The sequence below is a fragment of the Dendrobates tinctorius genome, unplaced genomic scaffold, assembly GCF_039654945.1.
Source record: "Dendrobates tinctorius isolate UK_male_01 unplaced genomic scaffold, ASM3965494v1 ptg000223l, whole genome shotgun sequence".
NCBI lineage: Eukaryota > Metazoa > Chordata > Amphibia > Anura > Dendrobatidae > Dendrobates > Dendrobates tinctorius.
In genome coordinates this window covers 3752447-3776169 of record NW_027361890.1, presented here as the reverse complement: position 1 = coordinate 3776169, position 23723 = coordinate 3752447, and the positions used below count along the sequence as shown (strand labels likewise).

Sequence of the window (23723 nt, the reverse complement as noted above, 5' to 3'; positions counted from 1 at the left end):
TAGTTACATAAATAACATTTTATATTGTACAGTACTTAGAATTGTATTCTCTGCTATTTAAAGGGGTTATCTAATCTTCAAAAATTGATGGCCTCTCGTTAGAATAGAATCAGTAGAAAGATCAATTTTATTTTAATTAGTTATCCAATGGCTCATAAACAAAAAACTAATTATTAAAAGATACTTTAGTAACAATTCATTTAAAATTGAAAAAATCTCAAAAAATAGTCACAAAAATGCCGATCAGTATTTTTAAAAATCCAGCTTTAATCATAAATATATACAATAAATCACAATGCCAGGTGAGGGATGAACACTGTTTGACCCTTTAAGGCCCAATAACTTCCCCCTACCTAACAGCAGAGGTTGGCACCCTCTTGCAACCTCCACGGCGGCTGTCCCTGCTCACCCTGCTGAGTTCTATAAACAGAATGCCCAAATTCGGGAACAGCGAATGGCTGGGTTCAATAAATCACAGTCAAAAAACAAATACCTCATGCCAAAAACCACCATAAATAGAAAAAGGGTGAAAGAAGTAGCCGGAAAAACAATTACTTAAAAGGAAAAATGTGCATGGAGGAAAAAATATTATACTATACTACCGGTCCCTATTTAAAGATAACCCTGCCTAACAGCGGAGCTGTTTCACCCTAAGTTGTTCTGGTGCCCCCGCTCCACGTAGGCTATCCCTTACTGACCCTCTACAATGATACCAGGTCTCTTAAATAAGGGGGTATATAGAGCCTATAAGCAAAACAGACAATTATTGAAGATTACTGTCACAAAAATCCTCCAAAAAATCAAGAGGTAATACATCACAAAAAATCCAAAAACACAGATTTATAGCAGCAAACAATGGCAACTGATAATTTTAATTTCATGGGAGAACCGGACTCTTATCACTCATCCGGAATATACAGATTCTGACCTAATTCAAATACAGATACCAACCATTTCAAAGGTCATTTGCATTAATTACTATCATCTTTGCTCCCATAAAAAATAGGCCATTATCAACACAGCTCATACTGCTCGTATTCCTCTATTGCACTATACCCCAAGAAAGATCAGCAAAAAAAGTATAAAAGTATAAAAAACTTCACTGATAAGGTCTCGCCTCGATGTATTTCCCTCCTAAACAAGGAGTTCATCAGGAGGCCCATGATGCTATTATATGCTCCCTCAGAGCATCAGATGATGCGCCTGGCTGCAGGTGTCAATTAGAGTGTAGTGACTAGCGCTCATTTATAGTTACCTCACCGCTTAGGTCAAACAGTGGGGTAAGGGGTCATAATATTACCACCCCATACATGTCTCCACTTCCAGTGTTGCGCCTGCGCTAAATTATTAGACCTTAGAGGTACCTCATCCCCATTCTTCCGCTTCCTCTTGAGCACCATGGGAGCTCTACTTCGCCTGCGTTGATATTTTGGCACGTCCCCATATACTAATGCGCATGTCAAGACTAGAACAGAGGACCAACATAGGATCAATACACCGCGCAAGTCTGGCATGCATTCCCCAGCCACACTGCGCATGCCCGGTTCCCCCATGTAATAATGCGCATGTCCAGACTGAATTAGATGATCAACATATCACTTGAATACCGCGCACGTCTGGCATACACTCATCATATGTTGTGTGCATACTCGGGCCAAGGGCAGGAGAACCTCTCCCACTCCCGCAGTCACAATTCCGGGTGCTCGCTCCCAAACCATCACGCTCCTATCCAGACTTCCGATAAATCACCGGATGTGCTGTGTGTATTCAGATCTAGGATAGCTTCCCTGGTCCTTATTATTCCTCTGGGTACGCGCTCCAGTCCGGACGCGCCAATTCTTACTAAAAAACATTGGTCACTTACTATTTCATGTGTCCCCACCCCTATGTAGAATACTGGACCTTGCTACAATAAACAATATTAATCTGCTACAATAGCAGATATTTCCAAGATCCAATCCACAAAGAGGAGCACAGAATCTATTTAATTATAGCGCATATAGTCCAAAATTCTCTTGTATAGATAGAAAAACCGAGCCCTCCAAATTAACCCATATCGGACCTCACAGTATAAAAGATATGTGAAAAATAATAATTAAAAATGCCAACACATATGACATATTAAATATGCCAAACATCACACATATGACTCTAAATAGACATATTATTTTACAAAAGAGCCCCTTTATAACTTTAGGGGGTTCACTCCCCAAGGTATGATATTAGGTTATATCAGGTTACCACACTCATGATCCCCCTTTCCTTTGATAATATGATATAACAAAAATTAGCAATCATTAGGGCCAATGTCATAATTATGAGCACAAAAATTCCCACAGATCATCTCCTAGATCTATGGAGAGTCCAAGGTTTCCCTGTATTAATAACAATGAGGGCAATTGATTATCAGATATCTGTCATATTGGGTCCTCTTCAAATAAAGCACCCATACGTGAGTCGATCATTAAGGCCCTTGGGGGCCATGGATTCCATTTTAAAGATCCATCGTGCCTCTTTTTGTAAAATTAACCTATCCCAGTCACCCTGTCTACCACTTTGTTTTACCACCTCCAGAACGCAAAAAGAAAGAACATCTCCATTACCCCCATGTTCCTCCCAGGGTCAAATAGAGTGTTCATCCCTCACCTGGCATTGTGATTTATTGAATATATTTATGATTCAAGCTGGATTTTTTGAAATACTGATCGGCATTTTTTGTGCCTATTTTTTGAGATTTTTTCCATTTTTAAAAGAATTGTTAATAAAGTATCTTTAAATAATTAGCCTCTCGTTAGAATTGGCCATCAATCTTAAACCAGTCGGGGTCTGACTATCGGAACTCCTGCCTATCTTCTGTTTGAAGGGGCTATGCATGCTCTTTAATGTTTTCAATGTTTTCATTGGGTTGAAAGCTTTAGGGAAATTTTCCTGGGCCTTACTTTTGTTAGTGGTGGTGCATGATATTTTATTGCTGTCCCGTTCCCCTGAATGGGACTTTACTGTTAGGCCGGGATCACACACAGCGAGATACGGCCAAGTCTCGCAGATTAAAACCAAGCTCTGGCGCCGACACTCCGGAGCAGAGCGTGCAGCTGCACAGCAATACATGGAGCTGCATGCTCCGCTCCAGAGTGCCGGTGCCAGACCTTGGTTTTAACCTGCGAGACTCGGCCGTATCTCGCTGTAGTGTGACTCCGGCCTTATGCTTAGTATATGTTTGCTGCTATAAGGGTTTGGCCATAAAGACATTGACTTAGCCCATTAAGCAATAATACTTGTTAATACTGTTGCTTCCTTGTCAACTAGTCTTTGAACATTTTCATAACTATTCTCCAAAACGCTTTGAAGTAATGTTGAATTTTACGAGAGGGGGGGTTGTATTTGAGTATGTTAAAAGCTGTTTTATGCTAGATGGATTAGAGCAACCATAAATTTGTCATGTTATCATGCACAATCTCTTTTTGTGATTCAGAATACCAATCACAAGCGTCAAGTTTGAAGATTTAGAAATTACAAGGCCAACAAACATTAAAATCGTAATAACATATGGAGAAAAGCCGTAAGTATGATATTTTTTAACATTCTATATAGATTGGTGAAAATGAAATATAAAGGGATTGTCTAGGTTAGAAATTGAATTTTCGTATATAATTTTAGGAAATTTTGTTGACAGATGCATCAGAGGACCTGTTCTGACATGCATTACAGAGAAAACTTAAATGGACACTGTGGTGTCATTGGCGAGAAAATAAGCAATGCAATAGGTTTCCAGCTTACAACTGGTTATTGGGGTTCCAAACAAGGGGCTGTGTTTAGTCATCTGATTGTCAAGACACACTACTAAGTGATATGGGTAGTTCAAAGTAGAAATCCCTTCAAATAAAAGAAAACGTGATGTATTCAGTAAAAACAAGATAATGAGTGGGCAAAAACATTTATATGTATAGACTGTAAAGGTTCAATTAACATGTAGCATACTTTTGAAACTTTCCAATTACCGGTATATTTCCTTATTTTAATGATGACAAGCAATATCCAAAGGACCATTGAAAGTCCTAGTCTCCAAGAAAATTACTGATGTTTCTCTTGAGTCTTACATTTTCTTTTGTCACTCCCTATTCAAAAAACCTTTAAGAAGCTTGGTAACTTATAGGGTGACATCAATTCTCAGTCCTTACACTTTGGGTTCTCTTAGAGAATTTATCTTTATTTCTATTACCACGATCTTCAATTCGGTAGGGAAAAAACCACCACATACTATAAGAACACACAACCCAAAATAATAGTTTGAGGTAAAGGAGGTTGAATTGCGAAAAAAATAATTTAAATTTATTTTTTTATTATTAAAGTATTTAAAATAACAATTAAAATTCAAGCTATGGAACCAAAGTAGCACGCTGACACTGAAAATTACATTTGGAAACGACAGTATTGTCTAAACGCAATATATTATAGCTCAAGATGGTTAACCTACAGGTAAGTATATCATGTATATATAGTGGGAGTTGCTATTGGTTCTTGGAGAAACTGTGTTATCAAGATGATGTTTAGTGTGTTCCTCACTCATTAATGGTGGACAAAGTAGGTTCATAAATCAAAAAAGTGCAAGTGCATATCTTGAATTTTTATTGTTGTTTTAAATACTTTATTAATAAAAATTTAATTTTGAATGATTTTTTCGCAATTGAACCTCCTTTTCATAAAACTATCATTTGTGGCTGTGTGTTGTTATATCTTTATTTCTGTATGTGGGACATGCCCACTCTCCTCCTCAGCAACTAATATCCAACATTCTTTAATGGTTGATGCTGCCTGTGTTTTCTAGCTAAGCCAGATATTAGTGGGGTTTCACAATTCCCACCTTCTTTTTTGCACTATGAGAGGTTCTGGCCTTATGTTTCCTGAACATCTTGTCGGTAATCACCTGTCAATACTCTTTCACAATTATTTTCTAACTTTTCACTGAGATTTTGTTGTAATGTATGTCAAAAAACTGACAAAATAGGCAACCCTGGACAGATTTGACAAGAGTTACTCAACTTAACAACTCTGAAAACCATTCACCTATTCACCATTTCATGCCAATTCATGGATTTGGCCTTTCGGGCACACCCTTGAGCCGCACCCAAGACTAACTGCTTGTCTCTGGAGTGATTTTAGGAAGAGCTGTCAGTAAGTTGGTTGAAAACCAGAGATGAAGACAATGCTAAAATGGGATTCCAAAAAGATTTTCCAGTAGTAGATTCATGTTCAGGATGTCAGGCAGTTGCATAATGTAAAAGCATGAACTAAAGCTGGCCATACAGCTGTCAGCTTAAGGATGCTTTGGCCTATTTACAGTTGGGTCAACAGCCATCTCATGCAGCTCTTCCATACACTGGAGCGCTGTTTTGGCTGACAAGTTGGACAACATTTTATCACTGGGAGAAAAATGAGACTGTTAGCCCAAAATTGGACATATCCATCAACATCTCCCCAACTATCCATCAACCAATCATCCCCTACATTTTAGACTGTCAGCTGAACCCATTGCTATCAGTGGGTTCGGCTGACCTTAATCTAATATGTATGGTGAATCAAATTAAAATACTCTTTCAAAGATTAAACAAAGAGTAAACAAGTAACAAAGACACATCAGTAATCCAAGGACCATGACCATGTTGTAGCTGTTTTGTTCTGACCAAAAGTCAGAGTAGTGATCACCAACGAGTTCTAATTGAGGAACTAGATCCTCTTAGTCACAAGTGCTCAGAGGAGAGAATACACACTGGTTGTGAGCATAAACAGTTCTGTTTACTGACATATAAGCAGTGTTATTATACCATTTTCAGACAAAGTAACACTACATGCAAAGTTCCCATTGGAAGTTCAACCAGCTGCCTCCTTCTCAGAAGTATGTCAGAATAACTTTTAGCTATCATGTCTTTCCAGTATACTACCCATAACACACAATTTCTAACAATATCACATATGAAAAACACATATATTAGACTAAATATGAAATCTTAAACATCTTAAATATAATATGAGACTAGTTAACAAAATATAGAACTGAGAAAAATATTAACTCTTCTTTATCAATTTCCTCTTTTTGTAAATTGTATAATCTCTACCAAGGAGTTAGTTGGTAACCACATAGGGACTTCTGTCTCATGGCTTTAGTACCAAATAGGGGACTTCCTCCTTGCTTCACCCATCCACCTTCAATGTGGACATTCACACCCTATCCGTAATGGTCATCAATAGTGATGAGCGAGTATACTCGTTGCTTGGGTTTTCCCAAGCATGCTCGGGTGCCCTCCGAGTATTTTGGCATGCTCAGAGATTTAGTTTTCGTCGTCTCATCTGCATGATTTGCGACTTGCAGACAGTCTGAATATGTGGGAATTCCCTAACAAACAGGCATTCCACACATGTATTCAGCCTGTCTAGCAGTCGCAAATCATTCAGATAAGATGACGAAAACTAAATCTCAGAGGACACCCGAGCATGATTGGGAAAACCCGAGCAACGAGTATACTCGCTCATCATTAGTCATCAATTATCTGGGTACTATAATAAACTACAGATGATTCCATCCTAGAACTCTTGACACATGCTATTTAATATCTTTGGTATTACAGTATATTATCTGTGCTTTTGTGACTACAATAAACAAAGCAATAAAAACTTGCATGCAAGTATGTATTTATATGTATGCAGTATGGTGTCAATATCTCCCATGGTTCAAAGAGTAGGGCTAAATACAGCATAGTCCTGGAACACGTTGAACTGAGTGAAGATCCAACATTCCTGCAGCTTTTCTCTTTTCATGTCCTTTATGAGAGAAGTATGGTGCCAAATAAATGTATTATCCCAGTCCTCATTTAAAATTTTAGCCAGTGTCTATGTTAGGGGCAGTAACTCTGCCACTCTCAGCAGGAGAATTAGTAGAGCAGTCACTGTGGAGACTTACCTTTTTGAAGTGAATGGTATGGTTCCAGGTGGGCTTCTGCTCAAGTTTCATTGAGGAGGATGTGGTCAGCTGCACATAAAACAGACTATCAAACCGTGGATTCATGCTCCTTTTCATATGCCTGTGTAGGAATACCCAATCACCTGGATTTAGTTGATGCTCATCTCCTCTTGCATTAGGATCTGGAATAGAAGAAAACACATTTATGCACCACATCTTTCATGCAAGGCCTGGACATAGGCTGTCATAGTACGGTGATGCATCTGTAACACTTTCGAGAAGTATGGACCCATCTTTGGGGCACTACCAAAAAGGACTTCAAATGGCGACAAGCCTGTGTGTTTGTCTGAAGAGAACGCAAAAGATAGGCACTCTATGTTGTTCTTTCCTGTGTCTGTCATGGCCTTTTGAATATACATTAAATATTCTATTTAATCTCCCCACTTTTCAAATGCTTTGTGGATGATAAAGGGTATAAAATGCCTGTTCGTTTCCTAGTACCTAAAGAATTTTCATCATTACTTCCTCAGTAAAGTGTGTACCCCTATCAATTTCTGTGGTTTGTCAGACACCATAACTGCAGATTAGATCTTTCATTGGTTTGTGTGCAGTTGTTTTAGCATTAGTACTTTTTACAGGGCAGGCCTCACTTACCAGGACATATTCATACACTCCTACCTTGGGTATTTGTATTTAGTCACCCTGTAGTCTCTAAAATGGGTAGAGCGGCCTGGGTTTTGCTTTCTTAGGGACTTTTACTGTTTTTTCTGGGTTTTGTTGTGCACAGATGAGACAGGATGGTATGTGTTTGGAGGCTATGTGACTGAAACCAGTAGCTATCAGGAGGCATTTACCATGTTACACTTGTGACTCTTTGAGGCGTACATTGGGTCATGGGTTACCTGCATCATCATGGGTAACAGAGACCTTGGTACAGGTAACTTATCCTTACTTACCCATACTCCAATTGAGTTCAGCACAGCTCCCATTTTTCCTTTTCTGGCAGCCTGTTGCTGGAGGAATTTCCAGACATGTAGGCTCACCATGGCTTGGACTTGCTGGAGGGAATACTAGACATCTAGGCTGACTATGGCTGGGGCTTGCTGGAGGGATTTCTAGACATCTAGGCTCACCATGGCTTGGACTTGCTGGAGGGATTTCTAGACATCTAGGCTCACCATGGCTTGGACTTGCTGGAGGGATTTCTAGACATCTAGGCTCACCATGGCTGGGGCTTGCTGACTGCCTGCCACCTTCCTATGTTCCCTAAGCCACCTTTGTTGCTGTTTTAGCAGCCTAATTCTTCCTTCTGTGGCCATCTACTTACAGGGAGCTACCTTTAGTGTGTGTTTTCACATTGATTATGCCTACTTGGACTGGTAACAATGGTGTCTCTATTTAATGTTTCACCATTTAACAGGTTTACCTTTTGCCAGTCTACATACTTCAGTGAATGCCTCCTTCTATGTCTTCTGGGCTGACATGTGAGGAGGGAGCTGTTCAGCTTGGATTAACTCATAAGAGGATACTACCGCGTGTCCAATTTAGATTCGCCCATCCAGGTGGTATCTGGAGCCATCTATAAAGAACTCAAGATTTGCATTAGCACTTGGTTCATCATTAACATGAGAAGATCCTGCTATTTCCTGTTCCATTATTGCGTAGGAGTCATGCTCATGTTCTATTTCAAATGTGTTATTTTCACTGGCTACCAGCTGTGCTAAAACTGCACCCTTTTTTGGATCCAGCAGCAACAAAGTAGCTGGATTAAAAACTGCACATTTTTTTCGAATCACATAAAAGGGTACCACCAGTTGCAGTTTTATTAGGCTAAGCAGTTGAAATCACACTTGCCTATTTGATCACAGGGTGCTCATTTGCCACTAGATTATTGACTTTGTATGGAAACGATGATGAGTCTGCTACTTTCTGAGGTTTTTCTACTGTCTGGAGTAATGTCTATTTCCTTTGATTTTCCTGTGCCCTAGCACACATTACTGGTCAATTAATTCTTGTCTATTCAACTCCCTTAGCTACTTGCATAAGGTCTTTTGAGTCCATGCTTCAAGACTGCCTGTCTTTACTGCTTCCCACAAAACCTTAATCATACCATCAATGAATGCATGCATCAGTATTTTAACGTCCAGAAGGTACCTGAGACAGTACCCCATATCTACCCAACTCAGCTTCAACCATTCAAAATACGTTTCTATGCTCTTGCCTTTTTGCGGTGCTATATTGTTCAGAAATATAAATTACTCTAATTTCAGTGTAGCCCATTCTTTCAGCGCTTCACAGTACATCACTCCAGACTCTACAGACTGCTCATTCATTGAGTACATTTGATCCTTTGTCAAGTCCGCATGAGTCCTGATTATGCATCCCAGTACGTCACCTGCCTTTGAAGTCATCAAATTCTCTAGGTCCGCCCAAGTGCATTTATACAACCGGTGCAGTATCTTAATTTGTCTGTAACTGGAGGCAGTTAGGTTCTAGGGGTCAGGCACCTGTATCATCATTTCTACCTGATTAGAGGGGCTCCAGGGATAATAGTCCTGTGCTTGTTTGATTCTAGTCACACTGTTTGGCCTTAGTATGGCTGCTGGTGTGGTGGTAATCCCATGGCATTCAAAACTTCCCTCCCTCTCAGGGTTACTGTCAGTTTCCTCCCCAAAAGCCAGTGCTCCCACTACTCCCATGTCAGCATTCTCTGTCTGTCTAGAATGTGCTTAGAACCTTAATCATCGAGATAGTGAAACAGATATATAAGAATGAAAGGCCCACTTAGTCATGCGCACTGGGAGAAAAAAGCACACTGGTTGTGAGCATAAGAAATTCTGTCTATTGCACTGCTAGCAGTTTTATTATACCATTTACAGATGAAATAACACTGCATACAAAGGGCCTATTGGAAGTTCCACCAGCTGCCCCCTTCTCAGAAGTAATTCATGGTAACTTTTAGCTATCATGCCTTTCCCAGTGTATTACCCATAACACTCAGTATCTCAAAACATCTTATATGAGATTTTAGACAAAATACAAAACCTTGAAAAATCTTAAACATGATAAGAGACTACTTAATACTGAACAAAATATAGGACTGAGAAAAAATATTAACCCTTCAATATCAACCACAATAGTGCAGAAGAACTGATTCAATACTGGAATAGCTTGCAGGGTAAAAGTAAAGTAGGGCACAGTGCACCACTATTGTCCATCAAACCCACTCTCCTATTAGTTTGAGTACCTGCCTCAGCAATTAGGCGGTCAGCCAGAATGATCTTTTTTGTAATGTTTGTTTATACAAATATTCATGGCTGAGTAACATACAGTATAAAACCACCTAGCAATAAAACTGATTCCTGAGTGCAATGGGTGGCAAGGGCATTGATCAGCAGTGACATAACCTCCCTTGATGTTATTGACCCCTCCACAGTAGAGGCAGACATAATAAAAGGTAAATCTGTCACAGTTTTCAAACAAAAACTACAAAAAAATCAAACAAAAATAAAAGTAAAAAAATACACAATTGAATACATCTGTATAACAATTTCTCTAAAAATTCAGAATCAGATTTTTTTCTAAAAAACATTTAGTATGATGATAATTTCTAGATATATTGAAAAAAGAAAAAAGGTAGTCAGCTTACCCAAGTCTCTGTGGATTGTATCCAGACCAACTCCTGGCATGGATTCAGGCAGAGCAACCAGAAAGTGCAATAAAAAAGGGGAAAAAATCCAGCGTAGAGTGGAATGATAAAAATACTTTATTGACTAGTTACTTAAAAAGGAAAATTTCCATGCATTTATGCAGATCTTGACAAAGACCCACATCAAAACGCGTTGATCTGTCTCACATGGAGCTGTATCTGCCTTCATAAATACATGGAAATTGTTTTTCCTTTTTAAGTAACTAGTCAATAAAGTATTTTTATCATTCCACTCTACGCTGGATTTTTTCCCCTTTGATAATTTCTAGATAACTTGGTAGATTGAAACTTATTATATAGAAGTTGGTTATATAGTTTATCAGAAAGTGTGTATTTTGTTTTTGTAGGTTACAGAAGAACAGAATGAAAAAAACAGAAAACAGTTACCTCTCAATGAATATAGACATATTAACAACTCTGAATTTAGTAGTGAACAAAGGGAGAATTGGTTTTTCCATGCAGGATTGTGAAGTCTATCTAAGAGATTATGAAACCGATATGTAAGTATTATATACAAGATATTGCAACAAAACATAACTTGCTCAAACAAGAAAACTGTCATAAACATTTGTTTTATTGACCTGCAGCACCTGTTTTTAACTTCATAATGAGACAGCCTAGTTTGGTACTTAAAGAGGTTTTTTACCACTTCATCCAGGGGTTTGCTGGCAAATTTGTAGCCTGGGGGGAAAGCACACAACAGTGGCCCAAGAGTCGCAGCACATCAGTATTATATTTATTTACAAGTACTTCTCACTAAATTAGAATATCATCAAAAAATTAATTTATTTCAGTTCTTCAATACAAAAAGTGTAACTCATGTATTATATAGAATCATTACAGAATGATTTTTTTCATGTATTTATTTCTGTTAATGTTGATGATTATGGCTTACAGTCAATGAAAACACAAAAAATCATTATCCCAGTAAATTAGAATACTTTATAACACCAGCTTGAAAAATGATTTTAAAATCCAAAATGTTGGCCTACTGAAATGTATATTCAGTAAATGCACTCAATACTTGTTTGGGGCTCCTTTTGCATCAATTACTGCATCAATGTGGCATGGCATGGAGGCGATCAGCCTGTGACACTGCTGAAGTGTTATGGAAGCCCAGGTTGCTTTGATAGCAGCCTTTAGCTCGTCTGCATTGTTGGGTCTGGTGTCTCTCATCTTCCTCTTTACAATACCCCATAGATTCTCTATGGGGTTAAAGTCAGGCAAGTTTGCTGCCAATCAAGCACAGTGATACTCTTGTTTTTAAACCAGGTATTGGTACTTTTGGCAGTGGGTACAGGTGCCAAGTCCTGCTGGAGAATGAATTTTCCGTCTCCTAAAAGCTTGTCGGCAGAGGGAAGCATGAAGTGCTCTAAAATTTCCTGTTAGACGGCTGTGCTAACTTTGGTCTTTATAAAATACAGTCGACCTACACCTGCAGATGACTTGGCTCCCCAAACCATCACTGATTGTGGAAACTTCACAGCAAACTTATCAGTCAGACGACGTCAGAATGCAGTTAGTTCAGGATGTGGATGTTGGCGTCAAAGCAGTGGTGCGCAAGGGGTCCAATATGGTCCTGGAAAAGATGGCGTCCTGGATCCTGGTGGCGGCGATGATGCCTCGTGGTCCGGTGTAGTCATGGAAGAGATGACTTCTTGGCTCCTGGCAGGGATGGTGATTCCTCGTGGTCTGGTCAGTAATCAGTGTGTCAGGAAGCGACGAGCTGGACAGAGCACAATCTTTCCCCCTGTCATTGTACAGGGACAACAAGTGACTTGACTTAGGTACAAAGGGAAACCCCTCACAGCGGGTGTCCCAATTCTCCCGTCGGTGATTGCGTGTGCTGATGTCCTGACTGGGCGTCCTGTCACTCACAGTCAGCGTTGTCAGTGGGGACCAGGTACATTGTTGTCAGCAGTGTCTGTTAGCAGCTTTTTTCCTCTGCTCGTTTTGGCCCTCTCTGGCAATTGATTTATTCGCAGAAGCCCTGACACTGCCCTTTTGCGCGCTGCACTTTCCCACGGCAACCAACTGTTTTTCTGCGCACTGTTGCCCTTTTATCTAGCCACGGCCCCTACTCCTAGGTGCAGAGGTCGGTCCGGGGTCTTAGCTTTCCCTCTCGAAACCTGGGTGACAGCCCCGACAGTTACGGATCCGTCACAGAGTAGATAGACCCGGTACGGGTCTTCTCCTTACATTTCTTGACCCAGGTAAGATGCTTCTGGCGTTGTCTATTGGTCTTGAGTGGCTTGATTCTTGTAGCCCATGTCCTGGACACATCTGTGTGGTGTCTCTTGAAGCAATGACTGCAGCAGTCCACTCCTTGTGAATTTCCCCTAAATTTTTGAATGGCCTTTTCTTAACAATCCTTTCATGGCTGCAGTTATCCTGGTTGCTTGTGCACCTTTTTCTACCACACTTTTTCCTTCCACTCAACTTTCCCTTAATATGCTTGGATACAGCACTCTGAACAGCCAGCTTCTTTAGCAATGACCATTCATGGCTTATCCTTCTTGTGGAGTGTGTCAATAACTGCCTTCTGGACAACTGTCAAGTCAGCAATCTTCCCCATGATTGTGGAGCCTAATGAAACAGAATAAGGGACCTTTTTAAACGCTTAGAAAGCCTTTGCAGGTGTTTTTGTTATTTATTCTAGTTTACTGAGATAATGACTTTTGGGTTTTCATTGGCTGTAAGCCATAATCATCAACATTAACAGAAATAAACACTTGAAATAGATCACTTTGTTTATAATGACTCTATATAATTTACGAGTTTCACTTTTGGTATTGAAGAACTGAAATAAATTCACTTTTTGATGATATTCTAATTTAATGAGAAGCACTTATACCTCTGGCTGCTTCATAAATTAGGGGTAACAAGACTTTGAAAAGACAAAAATTGGTTGTTATTGGGATCACAGACACAGATACATGTTGCTGTCTATAATAGGGCAATCCTGACGATTTTACATTGGTCAGTAACATAAAACCATAATAACCTTATCACTAGTTATCTGTACTCAGTGTAAGGCTAGGGTCACATGACCATTTTCACTCTGTCAGAGAAAATCATAAGTTGATCAGAGTGGGAACTGATTTTGTCAGAGGTGAAGAGACAAAAAAAGTTTTTACACCTTCTCCATTATGTCAGTCCATAATGTTTTTGACAGACCCATAGACTAGAATGGCTGACTGTTATCTGATTCCCGGAGGCAAATTGTCCATGCAGCAATTTTTTTCTTGTACCACTCGGTCCAAGGTAAAAAAAATTAGACAAGTGCGCAGCCTCAAAGAATAACATGGGAACAATTGCTACTGTGGATAGCTCTCATCTCATTTAAACAGTTGTGTGCACGAGCCCTAAGGTGGTCATAAGTATCATAGTTTTACACCAGACCATTGTAATCTATGACTTGGTAAAGCGTTAGCTCTGAATACCTTGTTTGTGATTTTTCAAAGTTACTCGCTTGATCAACTTGCAAATGCACAACTCAACTCTACCACACGAAAAAAAGGTTCCCTCGACCGGAGCACTACAGCTTCGTATATTTCTATGAGGCTGTCATGCTCTGGTGGGGAGACCCGGTACCAGTCCGTGCATTGTGGACTGTGATTGAAACGATATCCACGGTCGTCTGCATGAGCCCTTATGCTGTATATAACATCTGATGTGTGTGTACATAGTATATTACTGTACATGAAGCATAAAGGAGAATATGCTGGCATTCCATGTCATATACAGGATAATAGGTGATTGCACCAGCATAGAATATCAGATATTGTACCAGCTGCATTTTATTCTGAATGTATCCTCTGTAATTGGCATATCATGTACCAGGTACATACTGTATTATCCTGGCACAATATACCACATACAGTGCATAGGACAATATGTAACTGGTATATCATACAATATGATGGTGTACTGGTATGATGATATACAGACATCAAATGTCAGAGTACAATATCTGATGGTATATATTATACTAAGAATATAGAACATCAGATGATATACCAGTCACATATTATCTTGTATATACAACCTGATGTCTGTGCACATAATATACTACATAGAGGATAATATGTGACTGGCAGGTCTGCCACTAGGAATTTCAGGGCCCCATGCTGGCAAAACTTTCGGGGCCCCCTTGAGACTCTGCCCAGGCTCTACCCCAGCGCCACCTCCATCCCTCGAACTGTCCACTGTCCCAACGCTCTCTCTTGGAAAAGCTCCACTTCTCACCAATCACACATTAACAGTTCCCATCACCAGATCACACATATAGCCGGCAGCTTTTGTTTTGGCCAAAAGATTTTTTAAGCCGCCACCTTAACACGGTAGACACTTTTGGCTGGCCTCTACTCTACTGTAACCTATTAAATATTTGTTAAAATATGCAATACAATTTAGGTATATTCTTGTTTATTTTTCAATTTTTAAAATTACCAATAATATCACATAAAAGGAACAAATACCACCGCACCATGTCAAGACCACATATTACCACCACAGAGTGACCTATACCACATACAAGGAACAAATACCGCCACACCATGTCCAGCCCACATATTACCACCACATAGTGACCTATAATACCACATACAAGGAACAAATACTGCCACACCATGACCAGACCACATACATTGGGGCAAAAAAGTATTTAGTCAGTCAGCAATAGTGCAAGTTCCACCACTTAAAAAGATGAGAGGCGTCTGTAATTTACGTCATAGGTAGACCTCAACTATGGGAGACAAACTGAGAAAAAAAAATCCAGAAAATCACATAGTCTGTTTTTTTTTCATTTTATTTGCATATTATGGTGGAAAATAAGTATTTGGTCAGAAACAAGCAAACAAGATTTCTGGCTCTCACAGACCTGTAACTTCTTCTTTAAGAGTCTCCTCTTTCCTCCACTCATTACCTGTAGTAATGGCACCTGTTTAAACTTGTTATCAGTATAAAAAGACACCTGTGCACACCCTCAAACAGTCTGACTCCAAACTCCACTATGGTGAAGACCAAAGAGCTGTCAAAGGACACCAGAAACAAAATTGTAGCCCTGCACCAGGCTGGGAAGACTGAATCTGCAATAGCCAACCAGCTTGGAGTGAAGAAATCAACTGTGGGAGCAATAATTAGAAAATGGAAGACATAAAAGACCACTGATAATCTCCCTCGATCTGGTGCTCCACGCAAAATCCCACCCCGTGGGGTCAGAATGATCACAAGAACGGTGAGCAAAAATCCCAGAACCACGCGGGGGGACCTAGTGAATGAACTGCAGAGAGCTGGGACCAATGTAACAAGGCCTACCATAAGTAACACACTACGCCACCATGGACTCAGATCCTGCAGTGCCAGACGTGTCCCATTGCTTAAGCCTGTACATGTCCGGGCCCGTCTGAAGTTTGCTAGAGAGCATTTGGATGATCCAGAGGAGTTTTGGGAGAATGTCCTATGGTCTGATGAAACCAAACTGGAACTGTTTGGTAGAAACACAACTTGTCGTGTTTGGAGGAAAAAGAATACTGAGTTGCATCCATCAAACACCATACCTACTGTAAAGCATGGTGGTGGAAACATCATGCTTTGGGGCTGTTTCTCTGCAAAGGGGCCAGGATGACTGAGCCGGGTACATGAAAGAATGAATGGGGCCATGTATCGTGAGATTTTGAGTGCAAACCTCCTTCCATCAGCAAGGGCATTGAAGATGAAATGTGGCTGGGTCTTTCAACATGACAATGATCCAAAGCACACCGCCAGGGCAACGAAGGAGTGGCTTCGTAAGAAGCATTTCAAGGTCCTGGAGTGGCCTAGCCAGTCTCCAGATCTCAACCCTATAGAAAACCTTTGGAGGGAGTTGAAAGTCCGTGTTGCCAAGCGAAAAGCCAAAAACATCACTGCTCTAGAGGAGATCTGCATGGAGGAATGGGCCAACATACCAACAACAGTGTGTGGCAACCTTGTGAAGACTTACAGAAAACGTTTGACCTCTGTCATTGCCAACAAAGGATATATCACAAAGTATTGAGATGAAATTTTGTTTCTGACCAAATACTTATTTTCCACCATAATATGCAAATAAAATGTCTGTTTTTTTTTTCAATGTGATTTTCTGGATTTTCTTTTCTCAGTTTGTCTCCCATAGTTGAGGTCTACCTATGATGTAAATTACAGACGCCTCTCATCTTTTTAAGTGGTGGAACTTGCACTATTGCTGACTGACTAAATACTTTTTTGCCCCACTGTATTACTACCATAGTGACTGAATAATATCACATACAAGAAACAAATACCACCACACCATGTCCAGACCACATATTACAACCACAGTGACCGAATAATATCACATATAAGGAAGAAATACCACCGCACCATGACCAAACCACATATTACCACCACAAAGTGACCAATAATAGCACATATAAGGGACAAATACCGCAACACCATGTCCAGACCACATATTACCACCACATAGTGACTGAATACTACAATACTGATCAGTAATAAAAAAAAACACAATACTATCACCATAATTGCCATTATACAAAGTAGATCTGTACTTAGTATGCAGTGTCTGTGTACAGGTAATACAGTGATCAATGACATTATACACAGGAGCTCTGTATATAATGTATAGGTAATACAATGATCACTGGTGACATTATACACAGGACCTCTGTATATAGTATACAGTGTATAGTGTCAGTGTGTAGGTAACACACTGACTCATCAGTGATGTCTCTAGGTGAAGTCCTTCATCTTTGCTTTTCATCTTTCATCGAACACAGATCGACATCGCTTCTTCCAGCCAGGACTCATCATTGCAGGAAATAACAGTTATCTACATGTAGAGCTCCACTTGCAGAACACATTACTTATTTTTTTCCCAACTTCTACATTACACCACATGAAGAAAAAAAGGTGACATAGTGTCACTCAACACAGTAAATGGACCGCCCCCCATTTAAAACAGTATACTCAAAAAATAAAATAAATACATCACTGCAGTAATAATATCCCTTAATTAGCCCCTATGGTAATAATATTCCCCATCCTGAACCCATGTGTCTCATTCCTGGCTTCAGCCATATGTTCTCCCATCCCGCCCTCATGAGTATCCATTCTTCCCCATATGGTCTCCCCATCCTGCCCCATCTGTCTCCATCGTATCCATCCTGCCCCATGATTCTACATGATCTGTCACCATTCTTGCCCCATCTGTCTGAAACCCTGCCCCATCTGTCTCCAACCATGCCCTGTCTCCAATCCTGCCCCAGTGTCTCCAATCCTGCCCCCAGTGTCTCCAATCCTGCCTCCAGTGTCTCCAATACTGCCCCTATGTCTTTCATCCTGCCCCGTGTCCCTAATCATGCTCCATATCTTCATTCTGCCCCGTGTCTCCAATCATGTCCCCTATGTCTCCAATCATGCCCCCTGTGTCTCCATTCTACTCCCTGTGTCTCCAATCCTGCCCCATCTGTCTCCAATCCTGCCCCATCTGTCTCCAATCCTGCCCCATCTGTCTCCAATCCTGCCCCCATGTCTTTCATCCTGCCCCTTGTGTCTCCAATTATGCTCTGTATCTCCATTCTTCCCCCTGTGTCTCCAATCATGCCTCCTGTGTCTCCAATCATGCCCCCTGTATCTCCAATCCTGCCCCTGTGTCTCCAATCATGCCCCATCTCCATCCTGCCCCCAGTGTCTCCAATCATGCCCCATCTCCATCCTGCCCCCAGTGTCTCCAATCCTGCCCTGTCTCCATCCTGCCCCCAATCCTTCCCCATCTCCATCCGGCCCCGTCTCCATCCTGCCACCCCGGCTTGCTGCAAAGCCCCTTTCCTCTTACCTTGCCGCACTCCAGCAGCGAGCAATCTGTACCCCAACTAGGAAGCGCACAGTCGCCGGCGACTGACAAAGACGTCAGATGCCAGCGATGTGGGCGCTGACGTCAGCTGCCAGCCTCCGATTGACTGGCAGCTTTAACTATTGCCATGCGGGCCTGCACGGCAATAGAGTAACTGAACCTGCATCCTGGAAGCAGGTTCAGTTACTTGATCGGCAGAATCCTGCCGCTGGTGACGGGACAGTGGGGTCCGATGGGTAGAGGTGATGGGGCCCGATGCGGACCCCCTGTGCTGATCGGGCCCCATACACCAGTCAGGTAGTAATGTCCTCATGGTGGCCCTGGTGACTGGTATATGTTATATTGTGGCTGCAGACCTCAGACAGTATACATAGGATAATAAGTGACTGTTGTATAATATACTATGAATACAGACATCATATATTACACTAGCTACATTTTATCCTGTATATAATATAGGATGTCTATGGAACAATACGTTACTGTTATGTAAGAGGAAGAACAAGAATGGGCATACCTTTCTCGCACCGGTTACCGGGACTGTCACCAATGTTGCAGGGGGGAAGATTTTCAGACAAGTACTGACCCTTGCATGTGACTGCTGTAGGCGGGGCCGGGTTGAAAAGCACTGTGCACAGGAAAAGCGGGACAGACCAGGCAGAAAAGCTAAGCGGGCAGTCGGGCGCGGTGTCAGCTGCGAAAGCAGAACATCCCTTGAGCGCAGGCCAACTTGACAGATCCCTTGTGTTCAGGTCCACTGTATGTGGACGACAGACTGCCAGTTCCCCGCTATCCTACATGTTGGGAGGTGACTCACAGTTGAAATCAGAGACTGTAACGTGCGTGCGGCGCAGTGAGAAGCAGGTGACTAGGCCAGAGCCTCTTAGCCAGATACCTGTATACACCGCGGAGTGAAGCCTCATTCCAGCGGTCCCTCGTACTGGATTGAACAGTGTTTGGCAATCGTGAAGGTGGGAACTCCCCGCACCCTTCAAAGACTCTTCATCCGCTCTGTGGATTGGAACCCTGTCCTCTACAGACACCTCCGAGACATCACGTGCCGCTGTTGTCGGTGCCACTATTGGAGAACCGAGATGCTGCAATCAAGAAGACTACAGACTGATAAGTTTGGCCTTTTTCTTCCTATAGAAATTTCATTCGTTCCTGCCCTTCTCCGTCCAAATTCCCAGTTCTGCCCTACTCCCTAACACACCCTCGTGTCCTGCCACTTCCTGCGCAGAGTATACTTGTTGTTAATAAACCTGTTAACTCTCGATCTGCCTCCTGTCTATGACGACATCCGACGTTCTTGCGATTTCTACATTTGGCGTAGTTGGCAGTATGTCATTCAATTGCGTGGAGGCAGCAGATCAAGCAGTTGGAGGGGGCCCTAGATCCAGTATCTCCCTGTGGGCCATGTTAAATAACCTTCTGAAGTTCACTGGGAATAACACTACGCTGTGGAGTTTGACTGAGCGTATAAGGGGGATGATGAGGATGCATCCCATGACTCCGGCCCTAGCAGCAGAGGTGGCAATGATGGCACTAGATGGGTAGGCTAGGAACTCTGTCATGCTTCGGCCCCCACAGGCGAGAAACACCCTAGAGAAAGTTTTGCTCATGCTTGAGGAGACGCATGGGGACCCCATGGACATAGGGTAGCTACATATGCGCCTGTTCAGCCAAGTTCAAAGAAAGGGGTAGAAGGTGACCCAGTTTATGAATGCGCTGCAGGAATTTTATACGACATAGGCACAGGGTCTGTAGACATAGTGCTGTTAGACCAATTAGTGATGGGCCTACGGAACGTGCTGCTGAAGCAGGCTCTGCGGAAGCGATTGAGAGTAAAACCCAGCATGACTTTCTCTAAAGCAGGGAGTGAGGTGCGCATGCATGAGCAAGAGTAGGAGGTGGCAGTTCCGGTTGGGATGGTCCGGAGTGGGGAGGTGTCCGCAACCATGGTAACTGCACCCCAATGGATAGAAGAATTGCAAAAGGAGATACAACAGATACACGAAGAGTTGGCTGATTCAAAGAAGGTACCCACAGTAGCTGCAAGCCCACCTGTAAAACGACATGAACCTTTCCCCCCACCATGAGACGAGAATGCCCGGCAGAGAAGGCCCCCCCACGTGTTATAACTGTGGAGAAGTAGGACACATAGCCCGGTGGTACACTCAACGGGGTAGGCCTATCCAACGCCGTCGGTTAAACTAAGGGGCTCCGAGACTGGGGGATGCCGCCCGGAGCTTGTACCGTTAAGAAAGAGAACTAGAAGTCCCGCAAATCTCATTTCCATGTTCCCCTTCGTCTGGGCAGAGATGAACGGTCGAGCTGTACGTTGTCTGGTCGATATGGGTTCACAGGTGACCACCATGCCCGAAGCATACTTCCGCCAGCACTTTACTAAAGCGATGCGGCCTGAATGGGGACCCATGATCAAGCACACGGCCGCCAACCAATTGTCCCGGTCGCAGGGGTGGTCTGGATGAATTTAGTGGTCTGTTGGAAAGACTTAGGGCAAAAAGGAGAGGTGCTGACAGCTGGAGAGACGAATAATGAACATACTGTCACTCTAGGCATGAATGTGTTTAGAGAGTTCGGAAGTATTCTTATTAATGAGTCCCCAAACAGGTTCCTTAAACAATGGAGTACCCACATACCTCAGAGGATAGTCTTCCAGCAGCTAATTAGGGCGGCTCAAGCTATAGAGACCTCCAGTGGTGGAAAGACACTGGGGAAAGTAATTGCCCCAACTTCAATCAATAGGGTCCTATCGCCGGGTCAAACCATGCTTACCCTGCTCGTCTGAGCATGTACTCCCCTGGAAGGCAAACAAGGGGATCCTTGGATGGTGACCGTGGACACTGCTTTGTCACCCGACCCACAGCATTTGAAGGAGGGACGCCGAATCCTGGAACAGATGAGAGCTGAGCTGACTGAACTCACACCTCAGCAGGTACAACAGGTGGAGGCTTTGTTGGGAATATAACAGGATGTGTTCGCGAGACATGAGGATGACAATGGGTGCACGACAGCAATCACAAATGAAATTCATACTGGAAGTGCTGCGCCTATAAGCGAGAGTTACCATCAAATTCTTCCCCAAATGTACCAGGAGGTGAAAGGCATGCTGACCCAGATGTTACAAAAGGGGTAATTCAAGAAAGTCAGAGACCCTGGACTGCCCCCATAGTACTAGTGTGGAAGAAGGATGGGACATTACGTTTCTGTGTGGATTACCACAAACTCAATGCCTGTACGGTATGGCATTCAATCCGCTGCCAAGGATTGAGGAGTCCCTGTCTGCCCTGGGAAATGTTAAATACTTTTCTACGATGGACCTCGCCAGTGGTTTCTGGCAAGTGCCGATGTCCGAGCAAGACCGAGCCAAAACAACCTTCATACTCCTCATGGGGTTATTCGAGTTTGATCGGATGCTATTCGGCCTGGCCAATGCCCTAAGTACGTTTCAGTGACTCATGGAGAGAATGTAAAGACACACTAGCTGTGTCTAAAGAGGGAATTTCTAGGAGGCACTGCATGAGGAACGTAGTCCAGCCAGGAGGCGCGCGGACACCGCAACGTGGATTGTGCACTAGAGCAGGACCTGGGGGATACTTGACTGCCGAGGAAGCAGCCGGGGGGCAGAGCCAACCCACACGAGTGGACGGGAGACAGCTGTCAAAGATGTGTCAGGGACGTAGTCAGGAGAGCCGAGGTCAGAAGCTGGAGAGATGTGTAAGAGCTGAAGGACAAGACAGGAGAATGGTGGGGGACGAGCTGAGGTACAGAAGCCAGACAGAAAAGTGGGATCCAGCGGGTAAGACAGGAGGAGGTCAGAGACAAAGCTGAGGATCAGCACCAGAGATTTCAGAGTAGTACCGAATCAGAAGGCAGAAGCAGAACCAGGGGCTAGCCGAGTCATACATGGGTAAACACACACACAGAGGAACAACGATATCAAACAGAGAAACCTGGGTCAGATGCTCAAGCCGAGTAATGGAAGTATCACTGACTCATAGCCTGGCAAGTAGCAGGTCTAAATAGCCCTCCTTGAACCAAAGAGAGGCTATACAAAGTTCACCCCAACCAAATCAGGAAGGGAGAAAAAACCCCGTCCTGAATCATGATAGTACCCCCCTCTCAATGGGGGGCCACCGGACCCCAGGCTTCCCGGGATACCTGGCATGAAACCATCGGACCAGACGATCAGCATGTAGAGAATGAGCCGGAACCGACGACCGATCCTCCGGACCTCACCCCTTCCAATGCACAAGATACTGTAAGGTACGACGAACCCACCAATAATCCATGATGCACCCCACCTTGTACTCCATGTGATCATCCACCAAGACTGGGGCAGCAAAGTAAAAGACTCCTCAACCACCCCCAACGGTTTCTGCAGGGCCTTATGGAAAACATTGGGGATCATGAAGGAGGGTGGAAGATGCAACCTAAAAGCCACAGGATTAATGACCTCAGTGATTTCATACGGGCCAAAAAACTTAGGCCCCAATTTTGCTGAAGAAACCTTAAGTTTAATGTTCTGAGTGGACAACCAAACCTTCTCCCCAACCCGGAACACTGGTCCAGTAACCCGCCTCCTATCTGCAAAAAACTTATATTTCCTCTGAGCTTTCCGAATATTTCTCTGGACCTCCTGCCACAATTCCCCCAAGCGCTGTACTGCCCCATCTACCCCAGGGTACCTGGATGCCAAACTCGAGAACTCCCCAAAATGTGGAATAAAACCATAGTTTGCCAGGAAAGGGGACATACCAGTGGACTGACTCACACGGTTGTTGAACGCAAACCCAGCCAAAGGTAAGGCATCACACCAATCATCCTGTCTAGCAGTGGAAAATTACCAAGACAACCCAACAAAGCAAATTCTATATATCACAATTAAAGATATATATTATGTATTGATGAATACTAAATAAGTGATATATAGTAGCTAATGGAAAGAATGGCAGACCATTCGAGACATAGGATAACACTGAAAGCAGGACAACTCGAACTTATGGTCTAAAGAAAGGAGATCATTAAATATATAAAAAAATAAATACAAATGAGGAAAATATATAGATAAAATGACCTTTATTCAGACATTAATGGTACATGGTAACACTAAAACAGAACGTGCCCATACTTGGATTTATATAATAATACATGCTAAATAT

The 23723-nt window shown here is 42.5% G+C and overlaps 1 protein-coding gene across 1 annotated transcript in view; it reads left to right on the top strand.

Moving 5' to 3' along the window:
* LOC141059050 (uncharacterized) overlaps positions 1–23723 on the top strand; it is a 144810-nt gene that overhangs the window by 21672 nt on the left and 99415 nt on the right. Inside the window, exons 4-5 of the mRNA XM_073555259.1 lie at positions 3473–3559; positions 11012–11164. Coding sequence (XP_073411360.1) covers positions 3473–3559; positions 11012–11164 — 240 coding nt within the window. The remainder of the gene's footprint in view (positions 1–3472; positions 3560–11011; positions 11165–23723) is intronic.